The sequence below is a fragment of the Lepidochelys kempii genome, chromosome 2 (assembly GCF_965140285.1).
Source record: "Lepidochelys kempii isolate rLepKem1 chromosome 2, rLepKem1.hap1, whole genome shotgun sequence".
Classification (NCBI taxonomy): Eukaryota; Metazoa; Chordata; order Testudines; family Cheloniidae; genus Lepidochelys; species Lepidochelys kempii.
This window is the reverse complement of record NC_136381.1, coordinates 182,767,648-182,786,417: the sequence shown is the minus strand read 5'-3', so window position 1 is coordinate 182,786,417 and position 18,770 is coordinate 182,767,648. Positions and strand designations below refer to the sequence as shown.

The following is an 18,770-nucleotide window of genomic DNA, read 5'->3' as shown; positions in this document are numbered from 1 at the left end:
AATTATTTACATATATCTGGGGGGGGGGGGGCTGCTGGCAGCCCTTCCCCTTACTCATACTGATCCCCAGCTAAGACATTGCTGGGACCTTGTTACCTTTGTCCCCTCCCCCCTTGAATGAGAATCAAAGGGTATATAAAGGAGGTGGAGCTGACTCCCTGCGATACCAGTCATAGGAGCCCCAATTCCCCAATGGGAATGAGGATCTGGAGGTAGACATTACCATATTTGAGGTAGAAGCGAAACTCAAACAGCTTAATGGGACTAAATCGGGGGGCCCAGATAATCTTCATCCAAGAATATTAAAGGAATTGGCACCTGAAATTGCAAGCCCATTAGCAAGAATTTTTAATGAATCTGTAAACTCAGGGGTTGTACCGTATGATTGGAGAATTGCTAACATAGTTCCTATTTTTAAGAGGGAAAAAAAGTGATCCAGGTAATTATAGGCCTGTTAATTTGACATATGTAGTATGCAAGGTCTTGGAAAAAATTTTGAAGGAGAAGGTAGTTAAGGACATTGAAGTCAATGGTAAATGGGACAAAATACAACATGGTTTTATAAAAGGTAGATCGTGCCAAACCTACCTGATCTCCTTCTTTGAGAAAGTAAGAGATTTTTTAGACAAAGGAAACGCAGTGGATTTAGGTTTCAGAGTAACAGCCGTGTTAGTCTGTATTCGCAAAAAGAAAAGGAGTACTTGTGGCACCTTAGAGACTAACCAATTTATTTGAGCATAAGCTTTCGTGAGCTACAGCTCACTTCATCGGATGCATACTGTGGAAACTGCAGAAGATATTATATACACAGAGACCACGAAACAATACCTCCTCCCACCCCACTCTCCTGCTGGTAATAGCTTATCTAAAGTGATCACTCTCCTTACAATGTGTATGATAATCAAGTTGGGCCATTTCCAGCACAAATCCAGGTTTTCTCACCCTCCGCCCACCCCTCCCCCCCCAAAAAAAAAAACCACACACACACAAACTCACTCTCCTGCTGCTAATAGCCCATCCAAAGTGACCACTCTCTTTACAATGTGTATGATAATCAAGTTGGGCCATTTCCAGCACAAATCCAGGTTTTCTCACCCCCTCCCCCACACAAACTCACTCTCCTGCTGGCAATAGCTCATCCAAACTGACCACTCTCCTTACAATGTATATGATAATCAAGGTGGGCCATTTCCAGCATAAATCCAAGTTTAACCAGAATATCTGGAGGGGGAGGAGGTAGGAAAAAACAAAAAAACAAGGGGAAATAGACTACCTTGAATAATGACTTAGCCACTCCCAGTCTCTATTTAAGCCTAAATTAATAGTATCCAATTTGCAAATGAATTCCAATTCAGCAGTTCCTCGCTGGAGTCTGGATTTGAAGTTTTTTTTGTTGTAAGATAGTGACCTTCATGTCTGTAATTGCGTGACCAGTGGGTTTAATTTACCTAGATTTTAGTAAGGCATTTGATACCGTGCCACATGGGGAATTATTAGTTAAATTGGATAAGATGGGGATCAATAGGAAAATTTAAAGGTGGATAAGGAATTGGTTAAAGGGGAGACTACGATGGGTCCTACTGAAAGGTGAACTGTCAGGTTGGAGGGAGGTTACCAGTAGAGTTCCTCAAGGATCGGTTTTGGGACCGATCTTATTTAATCTTTTTATTGACCTTTTTATTGACCTTGGCACAAAAAGTGGGAGTGTGCTAATAAAGTTTGCGGATGATACAAAGCTGGGAAGTATTGCCAATTTAGAGAAGGACGGGGATATCCTACAGGAGGATCTGGATGACCTTGTAAACTGGAGTAATAGTAATAGGATGAAATTTAATAGTGAGAAGTGTAAGGTCATGCATTTAGGGATTAATAACAAGAATTTTAGTTATAAGCTAGGGACGCATCAATTAGAAGTAACGGAGGAGGAAAAGGACCTTGGAGTATTGGTTGATCATAGGATGACTATGAGCCGCCAATGTGATATGGCTGTGAAAAAAGCTAATGCGGTCTTGGGATGCATCAGGAGAGGTATTTCCAGTAGGGATAAGGAGGTTTTAGTACCGTTATACAAGGCACTGGTGAGACCTCACCTGGAATACTGTGTGCAGTTCTGGTCTCCTATGTTTAAGAAGGATGAATTCAAACTGGAACAGTTACAGAGAAGGGCTACTAGGATGATCCGAGGAATGGAAAACTTGTCTTATGAAAGGAGACTCAAGGAGCTTGGCTTGTTTAGCTTAACTAAAAGAAGGTTGAGGGGAGATCGGATTGCTCTCTATAAATATATCAGAGGGATAAATACCGGAGAGGAATTATTGAAGCTCAGTACCAGTGTGGACACAAGAACAAATGGATATAAACTGGCCACCAGGAAATTTGGACTAGAAATTAGACGAAGGTTTCTAACCATCGGAGGAGTGAAGTTTTGGAATAGCCTTCCGAGGGAAGCAGTGGGGGCAAAAGATCTATCCGGCTTTAAGATTAAACTCAATAAGTTTATGGAGGAGATGGTATGATGGGATAACATGGTTTTGGTAATTAAATATTCATGGTAAATAGGCTCAGTGGCCTGTGATGGGCTATTAGATGGGGTGGGATCCGAGTTACCCAGGAAAGAATTTTCTGTAGTATCTGGCTGATGAATCTTGCCCATATGCTCAGGGTTTAGCTGATTACCATATTTGGGGTCGGGAACGAATTTTCCTCCAGGGCAGATTGGAAGAGGCCCTGGAGGTTTTTCGCCTTCCTCTGTAGCATGGGTCACTTGCTGGAGGATTCTCTGCTCCTTGAAGTCTTTAAACTACGATTTGAGGACTTCAATAGCACAGATAAAGGTGTGAGGTTTTTTGCAGGAGTGGTGGGTGAAATTCTGTGGCCTGCGTTGTGCAGGAGGTCAGACTAGATGATCATAATGTTCCCTTCTGACCTAAATATCTATGAATCTATGAATTCCTTCACCCCTCCCACTGTTTCCACTCCATAAAAGAATACCTCCTTTAAATGGATTAGGAAAGGGTTTAATCTGATCACTATCAATTCCCTGCAGAGTACCTGTGCTGGATATCTGCCCCAAGTTTACATAATGATTTGCAGCATCATAGCCTAACTCCCCTTTTGTTCTTTTCTCCTTGAAGCCTCCTATCCACTGTGGGCGAAGGTGAAAAAACCTACCTTATGTTGGCCAATCTGGTGGTAAGGGAAAAATTCCTTCCCAGCCCCCTGAGAAAGGAGCAACTAATGTCATGCCCACAGTGGATAATAATGAGAGGATGGGTGCTGCTTAACCTGACCAGGTGAAAAGAGGGCTTTCACTGCTCAGATGTGGGCATAAATATTCCCCCTCTCTTCTGGTCACTTGCAGGGGGGATGGGTCAGTATCCCCATGCTGACCTGGAATGGGGCTACCTCCGTGTTGGAGGTAACTCACTGGCTCTCTAGCTGCCTTTAAAGGGGCAACTCACCTTCTCTGCCAAACCTGACAAAGGTCCCCACCGCTTAATGTGTAGTGAGGTCATTCAGCTTTGGGCACTCATGCATTAATCTGGTGAGGTCTGAATATGTCCTAGATTGGAATAGTGTACATTTTGTCATAATGTAGTGAGGTATAGATCATTGCTTTTAAGTATGGAGAGTGACTCATGGGGAATGGCATCATCTTTGGAGTGAGGTGCTTTCTCAGTGAGAACTGAAGTGGCAGTAAAAGGGAGATGAAATTGATGGGTGAAGAAAGAAAGTGAAAGATTGATGTGTGAAAGAGAGAAAATACGTTGTTGCTGTTTCATTGGGTATCATTGATATGCTTGGTGCTGTACAAAATTATAGAGGAAAGCACTGTCCCTGCCTCAGGGAAGTAACAATTAAACAGAATGGTTTAAGGATGTTACACACCAGATTATCAGAACAATGTTAGATCTGAATGCAGCATGATGGCTTTTTTTAGTGTTGGGTCGTGTACAGAGGATGATAGCTGTTTGTATTAGGATTGCTGATTTGTATTATTGGTGGTCTTAAGGAGGCAGTTGAGTGAAGAGAGGGTCACTCATTGGTGGAAGGAAGAAGGGAGCTACAAGCTCAAGGGCCGTTATGTACAGAAGGCTTAAAGAGAAGAGTGTCTACAAAGGTAAAGGTTAGGGAGGAGTTTTGTATAGAAAAGGAAATGAGGAAAAAACGAGAGCAGTGATTTTGTGAATAACCTTAAATGGGAGAATCAGAAGAGATGTAGTAATTTCACAGCCCTAGCTGATGTTAGTATTTTGCATTCAAGTTTCCAGGCAACACATCACTGGGCTAAATAAAAGGGGTTTTCTTATGGATGTGTTGGCCTCATGGTTCTATTTAAGAATGAAGTAGGCATCTATGAATCGCTTTAGAAAGCAACAAGAAACTATTGTGTGAATCTCAAGGGTCCTAGTACTTCAGCTCTTGGTATTTAGTTTTGAGTAGTAACAATTTAGCACAGCTTCATTTTTCCCCTATAAGTGACAGCATACCTTTGTGAATCATTATTGTAGACAGCTACCAAAGAATCTATTATTCAAAAGCCCTTCAAAATTTGAAAGTGATCAGAGCCAGGCAGAAGTCAATTTAAGCAGTATATCATCGAGCCAGCCACGTTGCTTGTGCAAGCTCACAATAAAAGTCTGCTCAGTGGAGATGACTGATTAGCAACACAGCTAGTGGTAATAAATTTTAAAATATATATGTTATGAAAGATTGAGGAAAAGAGTTATACAAATGGTTCAAGTCTGCCAAAAAGTTAAGCAATGCTATGAAGCTGTGCCATTCAACTTTCCAAACATGCTGCTGCTAAGTAAACATGTTAGTACTGTAGCATTACCCCAACAATACAGACCTGTGATTGCCAAGTGCCAGCTTCCACCCTGACTTCTGTACAAATGAACACACTGTACACATATCTTTCTGTTAAAATCCTCTATCCTCTACTTTAGCCTTTTAACAGGAGTTAATTCTTATCTGTTAAAATATTAACAGGTTGCCTGCATCCCAAGTCCTTGGGTTTAACTATGCAGTTGTTGTAGTTGCCAATTTGCATACGTCTTGTTGCCGTATCAACAAGTTTCCCTCTTGACTTTTCCCTATGGAGGGAATTATACATGCTGCTGCTTTAATTATATTCTGCTAGGACCCATAAACCCCATACAGTATAGAAGACCCGTGCTGTATAAACACAGATGAAGACCGAGTCCCTTCTCTGGGAAGCTCACAAACTAAGTTATGTAAGATCCAACAGTAGGTTGGGCATATGGCTATAACATACGGATAAATGTGTGTGATCATGACTGGCGCAGTATGATTAACTTCGTTTTGCTCCTGTTTGCATATTAGTGGGAGTGCCTCTAACTCGTACCCTATATTGAGGCCTGTCCCTACCAAGATGATGTGGACATATTCCTAGACTCATGTTTCTGAGACCAAGCTTGGATTTGGAGTACTGGGCTAATAGAATTACCCTTTCGGAAAGATAAAAGAACAAAATTATATCTTTATTTATACAAAGCTGACCAATCCTGCTCAATAAGTTAAACACTCTATCTACCTGGTGGTGTGAATGGTAGCATTCAGAGTGCCTTCTGCCTGCAGGCTGTATATCAGGTATGCTCAAAGCACTGATGACTACAACAGTTCTAAATGAAATTGTGCCATATTTTGCAGGCCATATCCCACCAGAGGTGACAATATCCTTTTTATTACCATCATAAAGCGCTAGAGAATCACCAATCTCCCAGCCTTTCACATGAATAGATAGGCAACAAAGCAGGTACTTTCCAGTGCCAGTGCTTTGATAGACCACACTGTTTTCACATATGCATGTACTCCTGACCTCTGGTCAGTTTTTTAGAAGGGGAGGTGTGAAGTATGCTCCTTTTTGCCCCAAAATCCTCTGAGATCATCAATTGATACAGTAATGGCGATGTAGCATCCTAATAAATGCCTAGTCAAGCTCAGGAGAAGCACATCTCTGTAACATCAAAAATAAGTTACCATGAAGGGATCCTTAAACAATAGATGCTCCCATCCATTTAACAAATATTTGCTAAGGCCTTGAGATAACACCTGCAGAGAAGGTATGCAAATAGATCAGTGCAGATTCTCTGTGAGTTTTGCTCAGCTCCCATCTTTCCATCATTCTACACCCCAGAACTCTGTTTTATGGGTTGGGGATTGCAGCCAGTATTAAATAAATAAATAATATTTTATACTGCAGTAGTACCTAGAGGCTTACGTCAATAACAGTTCAATACTGAGAAGTGTTAAAATTGCTGCTGGACTGCTGGCCTTTCTCTTTCAGAGAGGGATGCATAATCTGGCAATTGAGTGCTAACAGATGTGGTGCTGGCAGCCCGAGTACTAGCTGTGGCCAAGGGCTAGACATCAGCTGAGAACTGACAAACTCCCAGCTGGAAGCCAGGCCAATTCACTTGTGTATAGCTCAAAGTGATCATTCAATGCATAAGAATGTATTTGCAGTGTAGTTGTAGTTGTCAGTCCCAGGATATTAGAGAGACAAAGTAGGTGAGCTCTGGGTGGCTCGAAATCTTCTCTCTCTCCCCAACAGACGTTGGTCCAATTAAAGATATTGCTGCAGACTTTGACTTGCCATGTGCTAGCCCAGGGGCCGGCAGCCTTTCAGAAGTGGTGTGCCGAGTCTTGGTTTATTCACGCTAATGTAAGGCTTCGCGTGCCAGTAATACATTTTAACGTTCTTTAGAAGGTCTCTTTCTATAAGTCTATAATATAGAACTAAACTATTGTTGTGTGTAAAGTAAATAAGGTTTTAAAAATGTTTAAGAAGCTTCATTTAAAATTAAATTAAAATGCAGAACCCCCCGGCCTGGTGGCCAAGACCCAGGCAGCTTGCGTGCCACTGAAAATCAGCTCACGTGCCGCAGGTTACCTATCCCTGTGCTATACCATAATGCTGCACTGGCCACCAGGGATCCCAGGAACATATGGTAAAAAATCCTATGTGATGAAACCTGCTTGCTCTTCTTTTGGGGAATGCAATCTCCCTAGTTTTGTGTGGGACTGACCTTTAATTAAAAGCACCTGCTACACCTGATAAGTCCTCCTATACTTTGCAGTGCAGAAGCAGCGGCCTGCAGAAGCACCAGTTGCATTGAAGGGAGCTGTGTTCTTTATAAGCCCTTGTTACCTGACTGAGGCGAGTCTCTCAAGTTCTCCCCTAAAGGCAGCTAAAGCCTCATCTACTTGACCGCTGTGATTTCTTCCCCCAGAATTGCAGCACCTGCATTGGCTGCTATGACTTCTGGGGTTTGGTATACTGAAACACTCAGCTAGGGGGTTGGGAGTACTGGTACTAGTAAATTTATGGAAGTGCTCTCGCCTTGCATCTCTTTCACTCTCCACCCCTGTAAAGGGATAATTAAATGGATCTGGAGAACCACAGTATTCACCCTATCAGACTGGTGATCTCTTCCCTGTTTTTGTGAGCCAATCTGACTGCAGTTGTCACTGCTGATCTGTTGCCATGTCCTACATTCTTTTGCTGCTTGTTACTGAGAGTAGTCAAGAACTGCTTCTAGAGCAGCTCAGTGACCTGGTGCCATTGCTCAGATGTCAGACGTGCGTGCTGCCGGGGTTGACCTGGTGGCCGGATGGGAGCCAGGATTGACCTGATGGCTGAGTGAGGACTTAGAGAAATTTCCGACCCTTTCCTGGGGGTCGACCTGGTGTCTGCTAGAGTCTTTGGGGTCCCACCTCCGCAAAAATGACCTGGAAGGCATAAGAAAATTCCTGTCCTCAGTAGAGGAAGCAAGTTTCCTGACCAGAGGTCCAATGTTTCTTCTACTACTGAAGTAGCTGTCCTGTCTGCCTCATGGGCTTCCCCTGGGAATACTGAATATTTCAGCAAGTTGGAACGGAAATATTCCCTGCCCTCCCAATTATTTTTAATTCCCCTTCCTACTACCCTATGCAGTGCTCGTCAATCATAGCAAGCCACAGGTTATGTAGTCTCTACCTACATGTCACTAGTTCAAGTCGCATATAAAGCAAAATGTGCTTCCTGCAAAGGAATTTGGGCCTGATTACATCAATGATATAGTTTAAGGGTACTGTGATTAGTTTAGCAATTTTCTTTTGGCAAGAATTAATCTGTTTAAAGCATACAGATTCCTATGAAACTCCTACCCAACATTCCAATCTGACAAGCTCATCTGCTTTCAAGACCAAAAATGCACATTTTCCTTCATCATAAGGGCTTATAGCCAAAATGCATCATCTTTGTGAGGGGGAGGAGGAATGAAGATTTTAGAGATAATCATAACCCAAAGGATTTAGAGGAATATAGCCATTTTTTTCTGTTTTGCATTTTATGCCTCAGGAGTACAATTTATCTAATGGTAACACAACCTGGTTTGAGCTTTACTGCCATAATAAATATTTACTGCTCTTGCACCAGAATTTCTATTATCTCTCAAACAATATACTCAGTTAATGGAGCCCTTTATGCTTTCTACTAGTGGGAATATTTTGTATTGACTCCTGGATACTAAATAGGCTGTAAAGTTTGTTCAGTTGCATTGACCGGGGGAAGGTATAATGGTATAAAGATGTGAAATAAGTAGAAAATTGGCATGAGTCAGTTCTTTCCAAGATGGATAATTGATAGCAGTAGAATTTACTGTTTGTGAATTTTCCAGATGAGACCTTTTAAAAACTGACGTCTTGGTTTCTTTGGCTAAACTTTCCCTCTGTCTGCCTGGCTGTCACCATTCACTTCAGTGGTGGCTTTTATCACAGTTTCAGGATTAACTGTGCCTTTGATCCCTCCCTCCTACCCCTTGTCTTCCTGGAGGGCACCCTCTTATGGCTTTAGGCTTCCTACCCATCACCTCTCTTGGGGTGGAGACCCAGTTGTCTCTCGTTTCAGACTGGGGCTTGCTTGCAGTACCTCTGCATCTCCTTTGTGATTTTTTTTTCCAGCAGGTCTAACTGGGGTCCAGCACATGTGGTTGTTAATGCTTTCTCCTGGGATACAACAGAGTACACTGGTTACCAATCAGCTTTCACAAAACAAACTGCATTTATTCTTAGAGCAAAACCTATAAAAACAATAAGTTCCTATATACATGCAAAAAGCTTACCAGAGATCATCCATCAATCTTATGGTATTCTGGTAGGTCAAAGTCTTTCCGACCCTTCTGCAAGGGCTGGGGCTCTTGGACAGAATGCCTTGTCCATTTGCTGCAGAAAGAAAACTCTGAGTCCATTTATATACCGCCTTTTTATGCCAAAAACCCTTTCTTTGTCTATTGGTCTCTGGAAAATCCAGTTTGAACCAGTCTACACAAACCTTCATAGGGGGTCGTACCTCTCTGAAGGTGTTTACAATGTGAGCAATTCATCTTAATCATCATCCATCGTTTTCATTTCTGTCCTGTGGAGTAGAACAGAATCATACATGCTATCACTGGCCTGCAGTGATACATAAACTTAATACAATGTGTTCCCCCAAAGATACTGCATGTTGTTGCAATATCTGTCACAGGTTTGTTTTAGTAGTGCTGTATAGTTTGTGAAGTACTTTGAGATCCTTCCGGATTTTGATACATGTAATGTGCCACAATACTTTGAGAGAAAGACCATAATGTAATATAATTATTGAAGTATTATGGTACATTGCAAAGTAGGATTTACTAATATTCTATATAAACTAAGGGGAGGATACTGGAAGGGAGTTACACATAAGTTATATCTCAAAGCTGAATGCACAGTTGAGCCCTGAAAGGTGAGGGAGAAATAGGACCCAGCTGTAGCAAAGCACAAGAAATTTCATTTTTAATGTTTTACTTTAAAGAAATGATGTGTCTTTTTGATTTTGGCAAACTCAACATGCCGCCATCCAGACTGGTATTTTCTAACATGGCAACATGGAACAATTTGTCCTGCTCTGAATTGCTCTGCTATCCTGAGATTTGTACAGTACAGTGCCTTCACCTCAGCAAGCAAGGGTTATTAAATTGATTCTTATTTTCAAGCTCTGAAAGTAACCTCTCTCTCTCCATATTTAAGTTATTTTACATGTGATGTGACATGAAAGAATGCCAAATAGCTTGATAGGTTTGTTTTGCCCTCTGTGGGTTCTGTGGTTTTAAGATTTTAGTGTCACAAGGAACTGTCATTCAGTTAGTCATTTCATAGATATCAATGCACTTTTATGATTTGTGTGAGACTGGTCTGAAAAATGGAGATCGCCCCCATGTTATATTGTAAAATAATACTGTATTTGGTCCAGTGTTTCTGCTTCAGTACTTTGAACAATAAAGTCAGGTTCCTAAGATCATGTAATTGAACACTTTTGTGTGGTGAAGAGAGATCCCTCCCTCCCCCACCTCAGAATTTGCAACATCTATTTTAAATGTTCTGTAGTTTGAAAACTTAGTGTTTTTGCTTGTGTGGAAGGCAAAGTTGGAAAGAGATATGGTAATATTTGTTTTGTAGCTCCAACAACAAGTTTTAGTTTTTTATTTAAGCCATAGAAAAATTGCTTTTGAACAATTATGTTTCTCAACTTGAATAGAAATTTTAAAATCTTCTTTAGTAAAAATAAAATAAAGTTTAAAACCACTAAGAAAAATCCTTTAGCAGCCATTGCCATTGCCACAAATACAGAAATAAACCTGAAATGTTAACATTGATTGTGTTAGTATTTAACTTTGTTTTGGAATAAACTAAAATATATTTAATATGATGTTAAGTTACTGAAATCATCAGGGAGAATTGTGGCACTTGGAACTCTCTGTTGGCCTGAGCCTGATTTTAGTAGGAGCTGATTAAGTATGTTCCCAGTAGTGGGCCCTAATTTATAGGTACAGCTTTACAAAAATTATTAAAATACATTGATTACTTTTGTGAGGGAGTGTGATGTTTTAAGTGGCCAGTTAGAGTATTAAGAAAATTATCGACTTGAAGGATTGTGTGCTAAATGATAAAGATAAAGGCATTTAGCATGCATGCCTAAAATCAACTATGTGCTGAATACCTGTTATGCTTACTTTTCGATACGTTTGGCTCATGATATTATGATAATACTTTACACTTTAATCTCAAAGTGCTTTAAAGTGTGCTGCTTCTCTGAAAAGTGATTGTAAAACTGGAAGTCTTACTCTTTCCCATCTATCCCGTGTGTGTGTTAAGAGTAACATATTTTTTTACTGTTTTTATTCCTCTTGGATCTGCAGAGCCAACTGAGCAAGAGATTTCAGAGTAACAGCCGTGTTAGTCTGTATTCGCAAAAAGAAAAGGAGTACTTGTGCATCCGATGAAGTGAGCTGTAGCTCACGAAAGCTTATGCTCAAATAAATTGGTTAGTCTCTAAGGTGCCACAAGTACTCCTTTTTTTTTTTTTTTTTTTTTTTTTTGAGAGAGTGTTTGATTCAATTCCTCGTGCAACAGGAACAAGGTTGTTTACTAAGTTACACCAGTGCTAACCCAGGAAGGAAATGGAATTGTATAGGTCTCACTGAGGGCATAATTTGAGCATTGTGGGGGTTGCATAAGTGTAAATAAGGGCAGATGTAGGCCTGCATAATTTTTATTACTGTTGATAATGAATGAGTGAGAAGAAAGAAGCCAACTTGACTCAGTTTGCTGGGCTCTCTGTTATAAAATGACACCTATGCAACTCATCCAGTGCTGTATTTACAGAGACACATTTCCGAATAGAACCATTTAATTCTCAAACATGTCTCTAAGGTAGGCAAGTGTTACTTTGTCTGAGCTTTAGTTTAAGTTTTTTTTTAAAATTAGAGATTATTTGAAATGAGGAAAGTTTATACTTTTTCTCACTGCTGTAAGGTCCTATTTTCAAAATGCTATAATTGTCTCTGGCCTCTCTCTCGTTTATAGCATCCACCTCTAACATTAAATTTAAACAAACAAAATAAAATCTGAACTTTTTTGTGGAAAAAAAGGTAATGTAAATGTAACCCATGCACCTTCTGGGTGTGGTGTTCTGTCCTATCTAGTGGCACAGAGACCACTTAGATAAAATGAGTCTGCTCTACAGCCTTATCTAACAGGCATTGGCTTTTAGCTTATGCTGTAGAGGTTCATGCGCTAAGCTCCGCAGGTCCCTGATTCAATGCTGCCCCCGACAGACTGTGTTACATAAAGTTAAAAAATTGAAATTTTCCACTACTACTAGATAAGGATGTATCCTTAAGGTAAAAAAATCTGAATCTGACCGTATGTTTTAAATACTACTTTAAAATCCGTTATCTAGATACTATACTTCAGTGCATGTGCTCTGTAAGAATGATGATATCAACAGATACATTGTAAAGTAGATTTTCTGACAACATTTTTGGATTCTGCTTTTGCCATAAACTTTATAGTGAACATTTTTTAAACATTTGATGTAAAACTGATAAACTGCAAAGAGATACTATCTGTATTTTTTTATAACAGGTACCAAGTGCTGGCATTTGCAACAGATGCTGATGAAAGAAAGGAGACAGAGCAGCAAAAACTGAGTTCTGGAAAAAGGCTTGTTGTAAGACCTGTTTGTTTTACATAAAATATAATCTACAGTGGATAAATATTGAAAAGAGAGAAGACTAGCTGACAGATTGAAACACTGTATTGTCACTAGGGGCCAGATCTAACTTCCATTTAAGACCATGGAAAGACTCGAGTAAATTTTATTCCTATTTGGTTTGGGTCCTAAATACTCATTAAGCCCTCTATTTTAAGAGAGGAGAAATTAACATAACGGGGTTAATTCCATGTTAATTCCTATCAAGATGGAAAGTACTGAAATATGTGTAAATGAAATTTTGCTTAGATTTTAAATGTAAAGTTTTTTTATGACTCGTTTATTAGATTTCTAAAATGCACCTTGTTAAAGTTGGGGACTCATGTATATCGTTAAAGAGAACACTAGTTAACTAGGAAAAAGACATTTCCCCAAATAGCCAGCTCGCTCATCCTCCCCGACCCTTGCAGTGAAAAACCTGGGAAACTAATGTCTCTTACATCGTGCCTTAAGACTAACATACTCAGGCTATTTTGGACTAGTGGGGAAAAGGAATTCCCGCCTCGGTGGTACTGCACTGACAACTGCTTGATCATTTAAGATACTCCAGAAAGTGCTAGCTTAAGTAGTCCAGCTGACCTCATCTTCCATTATGACACATGGGGAGAGAGGTGGTCTCTGGAAGAGTCAGAACTGAAACATTTTTGTACTATATAAATCGAAGTCAACACCTTGAATTATACATGGAAGCAAGTAGAGAACCAGCTCTTGGATAACAAGTCTCTATGTTCCATTTGACTAACACTGCTAAGTAGGTGAGGACTGTATTCTGTAATATGTTTGGCATCAAAGAACAGTCTTCAAATGTAACCCCACTTAGAGTGCATTGCAGTACACTTTACCATAAACAATACCAGCTGATAATGTGTACAAGTATCCACACAGATGGAGAAATGGATAGCTAGTGTAATTGCCTCTGCCTGTGAAAAGAAAATGAAAGAATATTATGTGCAGATTGCTGAAGATGTCATCCAAGAATGCAGAAAAAAGTACAAGAAGATCTTTTTTGTGTGAGGCAATAAAAATAGGACAGAAAAAAATGAGAACTTCGCATGTTCACTCATCCCAAATTTCTGATGGATGGGGGTCCAGAACTCTTACCTAAATTATGTTGAGAAAGGAATAATTGCTAACACAGTTCTAGACCTTGTCTACTCTCAGGGGTAGCCTCAATTCAGCAGCTGGTGGCCAGCAATAGGTGTAGCTGCACTGGGCAGGGACATGAGGGATTTGCACTCTTAAATTAAGAACAAACAGTGCTAAGCTTCAACTAGCTCTGTCAGTGCAAATCTCTGCTTGAGCTTGTGTAGGCTCTGGAATTCAGCTACATTGATTGTTGATATAGAGCTATTCTTGAGGGTAGACAAAAGCCATGAACTACACTGTGAGTGTTCAAAAATTCTTCTGTAACTATCATCAACCTTTGTGTTACTTGACTGAAGAAGGAGGATTGGTGCCCCATGTTCCTGATGGCACTTGATAGAGCTTTCAAAAAGATTATGAATTCACCTTTGATCCCACTACCAGAAGTACATTGAAATTTGTGTTGAACGGAGGATGATACAATTTTACCAGTGAGGGACTGTAAATTAAGCTAGACACTAAACTTATAAAAGTAACTGAAGGACCTATGGGGGTAATTTCTGATAATTCTTGGTTGGAGTCTTAATGGAAATCTGAATCTATCAAATTAACAAAGTACTGGAATTTCACAGGGCAAAAAGAAAAAAAAATCAAACACTTTATGGAATCTTTCTGTTACCCATCATATTGCCTAGGTATCAGTTGATCCCAGAACAGAAAGAATTTTCCGAAAAGTGGATGATGTAACATAATCCTGATTTCCCTTTCCATTTTTAGCATTTTAAAATGGAAGGTGCACGTTATTACCTCAGCTCTACCAGTATGTTTGTGAAGGAGGTTATTCCTCATTTTTTTTAATCACAGTGGTAGAAAGTTGTGATTCAAAACCACAAAATACAGGACAGTTGAACTGAGAATTTTATCAGCTCTCCTGTTAAACCAGCTTGGCATCAGTCAAGTGTTTGTTCAGCACATTTGGATTGGTTTGGATATAACTTCGCATAGGAGCTGATAAACAAGGTGGTGAAACGTATCAGTACCTAAGGGCAGACACAAAGGACGTGGTAGACTTTAAGTAGTTAGTAGAATGGGAAACCTTGTGTTTTATTTCCAGATTTCAAAGCTTTTTTTTGTTTTGGGACAATGTGTGCATTTTTATTTTTTGAACAATAAATATGATTACAGAGGGAATTGCATAGCATATGTTTATGGTTTATTTCATAAAATGTTTGTGGGCTGGTTTATTTCTGCTTCCCCCAGCAGTGTTTTATTTTTTGGAATCAGGAAGATCACAATGTTCCTGAAGATAATATGCATCTAAAATGTAGAACATTTTACCTTTTTCCCCCTTACCGCCCCCAAAGTGTCTTTTCACTTACATTGCTGAAAATTCATTTGGTTTGATGTAGACTGAACCTTCTTCTTAAGCCTTTTATTATACACATAGCTGTTAACTGATCTTTGGTTATGTTTTCTCTTTTGAAGATGGATTGGGTTTTAAACATTGGAGAGCAAGCACTGGATATATGCGTTGTTTCCTTTAATCAGACCTCCTCTGTTTTTGTGCTTGGTGAGAGAAATTTCTTTTGCCTTAAGGATAATGGGCAAATTCGATTCATGAAAAAACTTGATTGCAGTCCAAGTTGCTTCCTTCCTTATTGTTCAGGTTTGTAAAAGAAAAATTCAGCTTAGAATCTTTGACCTAGTTACACTTAAAACTAAGAATGTTTTCCATTAGGAAGATGCAACCTTTTGAATATACTGTGGATTAATATAAAAGCTTATGTAGAATTCAAATTGTACCTGACATTTTGTAACTGCAGTGGATAATTTTTCAGAGAACAGAAAGAATCAAGTTTCCTTAAATTTGTGTTCTATTTGCTACTTTTTCTTGCAAGTCACTTATGGATAAATAAAAAGAGCAAAATCTTGCCTGGATTAGAGTATAAGGGACGTAAGGTCGGGGCAGAAGAGAGATAAAGTCCACCAAGATTAAGGTATTCAAGCATGTTGTGTGGTACCTCAGAGCAGCTGAGATCAATTAATTTTTCAGGGTTTCAAATGTAGCAAGAATGCATGAAAGTCAGGGGTCTTGTAAGGATAAATGCTTGTGAGGTGCTCTGATTCTGTGGTTGAATGGTATAAAGCTTGGCTGACAAATTGATAAAGACCAGAATTAAGAATCTATAGTTCCATGTTGGTACCAGAATAGCAAAGAATAAGTTTTAAAATCTTATATTAAATTAGTTAATTTAAACTTTACAAACAATCTCATAATCATCTTTATTTTACTTTTTGTAATTTCTTGTGTAAACATGTGATAGACAGTTGATTGATTAAAATTACTTAACCAATGTGTGTGTTGTGCCATGTCTAAACCAGTGCATTCATAGTGATGATGACAAATCCATGACATTTTACTTTTGGGGCATTCAGGGACTTCTGGTACTTACCCTTATGAGTGATAGTTTTGGAAGTAGCAGAAATGTCTCCGGCACTTCTTTTTATATTTCACACACTGATATAATTATAATGGGTGTCCATGATGATTAATCACATATATTTTTGGTTATTGTCTATGAAATTTTCTTGGGTTTTTTTGACTGCTTAATAATCTATAAATAAAAAGGAAAACAAATCTGTTCAAATATATGCAATAGTGGGTTTCCCACCCCTCCCCCAAAAATGGAAAATAATGTAAACCTGAAAGGAAAACACTTGCTCATGAAAACATCTGTTGTCTTAAAACTGTTTTTATGTTTTTAACAGTGTCTGAAGGAACAATAAACACTCTGGTTGGAAACCATAATAACATGTTGCATGTTTATCAGGATGTGACATTGAAGTGGGCCACTCAGCTTCCCCATATTCCTGTAGCTGTAAAAGTGAGCAATTTACAGTAAGTAACTTTGTAAAAGTTTAATTTTTTTAGATTTGTTTCCAGCAAAAAATAAAAAAAATTTCTATAGATGCTAATAAGCATTTCTATAGTATTTAACAAAAAAAAGGTAGTTTATAAAAGGAAAAAATATAGTTTTGGGTATGTTGTGTGGTATATTCACTGGATCAATTTATGCTATTTCTGATAAATTTGGAATAATTTTGTTCAATTATTAGTATTACTTTACATTGGTGTAAGTGAAGGCAAAACTTCCATTGATTTGGAGCTCTTCTCAGAATGACTAGACACTGGAGGACTCTGAGCAAGCCCTAGAGATTATTAGTAATTCTGACTACTCAACAGGAGCTACAGATTGATTGGGTTTCCTTTGAGGTGGAGGCAGTTGGCCAGGATATCACATCTGCTGCTCCCATTACTGCCCTTACACCATGAGCTTCTCTTCTTCCTTTCCCTTACTATCCATGAGATGCAGCAAGCTCCCAAGAGGAGTATTCAGTCTGTCTTGCTCTTGAGAGTGGAAATCTGGGGTTAAGAATCTGGACAGTAATTTACTCTCATGTGAATTTTATAGGTATTTTATCCATGAGTGAAAGCACTGTACTTGCCCTTCATGAGGAAGAGATTCTCTTTAACCAAATGTAAAAGTAAACTCACAGAACTAAGTATTAAGAATTAAGTATTAAGCATTTTTAAAATTTCAGTGCTCCTTTTTAGAAGGGGTAACAGGTAAGAACAAGTCAGTGAAAGTTACTAGAGTACAAGCTTCTACTTTCACTATCTTGCAGGTAAATATAATTTTATTTACTAATGGAATTGTGTGTTCACTGAAGAATAAATAGAAAGCATTTATTACCTTAAAAGAAAAGGTATCTATAGAACTTCTTAAAATATCAAATTCCCAGATGCAAATTTTTTTAAGATGGAGTTAAGGTAATAATTATGTATCAATCGTTTTAGGTGCGGAAAAACATTTCTTTTTAAAAAGTTCAAATGTTTAAAACTCATGAAATAAAAGTAGGGCATATACTTTAAAAACAAACCAGGACCGCTTAAGAAGGTGAAACCAGACTTAATTCTGTACTGAACTTCAAGTCTGGCTATATTTGTCTCCTGAAAAATGGTGCTGTAAAAAATGACATTGTGGGGTTCCATGTTTATCTCATTGACACTGTATCAAATTTGCTTTGTAAACTTGCAAATAAAAAATCTTTCCCCCCTAATTGCCAACCCAGCAAACTCATCCTGGGATCTGAAAGTCATTTGTTTAGTCAATTATTTTCTGTCTTCTTCAAATATGCTCTCACTTTAACTTACTAGTCAGCCTTATCTGTGCTTTAAATCCTTACTCACCCTCCACTCAACTCCAAAAGACCACTATAGTCCTCCTGTACATCTTCTTTATCAAGGGGATGAGCCATAACCCATATGACAGTGTGCCATATTTAATGTATGAACATCTGCATCAGCCAACCACTGCATGTGTGTCATCTACTCAGAGGCTAGTGTGTTAATATTTTAGGTCATGACTCTGTTTAAGGAATAGTAAAAAAATAAGCATCTGTTTGAAGTTTATAAGTAATGTAGTAAAAACTTTGGTGAAGAATATTTTTACAGACTCAAATGTAGAAATGCAGTGACTACTGTATCACTTAAGAATTGTTGGCTGAAGAAATTAATCTAAAGTAGCAATATGCAATTTTATAACTTGTAAGACAACAGAAAGTAGTTTTCAGATCTGAAATTTCTTTCTAATACTATTTATATGGGAAGGATTTTTTTTTTTTCTCTCATTTTATGTCTCTGTCACAAGACATTGGGTAGTATTGGCTGTGCTATAGCATCTCCTTTTACCGGCTCTTGCTATTAACGTTGAGAAAAGTTAAAATAGTTCACACAACTGTAATTGTCCCATCTATCCCTTAATAGAATTTACAGAAGGACTGAATATTCTTATGACCAGCATTGTAATTAAACATGATAAAATAAGGCTTGCCATATTTTGTGCTTCATGGTACCAGTTGATCACTGCAGGTGTCAGGCAGGAATTTCCCCTTTTCTGTACATATTGCAAAATCAGCTAGGTGCATTGCAAGAAGAGTTGTAAGGCAACTATTGGAGACAAGTATCCAATTTACTGGAATGATAGTCTGCTGCAGTAGGCCAAATCATATGTTCTTCCTCCTACCAGCTGCTTTCCTTTTGTGA

General features: G+C 38.8%; 1 protein-coding gene across 17 annotated transcripts in view; it reads left to right on the top strand.

The window, feature by feature from the left end:
• The window catches only part of BBS9 (Bardet-Biedl syndrome 9), a 437,000-nt gene that overhangs the window by 39,225 nt on the left and 379,005 nt on the right, over positions 1–18,770 (top strand). For all 17 annotated transcript variants that reach the window (XM_073332921.2, XM_073332920.2, XM_073332918.2 and 14 more), the window contains 3 exons: positions 12,454–12,538; positions 15,149–15,329; positions 16,433–16,562. In XM_073332921.2, coding sequence (XP_073189022.2) covers positions 12,454–12,538; positions 15,149–15,329; positions 16,433–16,562 — 396 coding nt within the window. The remainder of the gene's footprint in view (positions 1–12,453; positions 12,539–15,148; positions 15,330–16,432; positions 16,563–18,770) is intronic.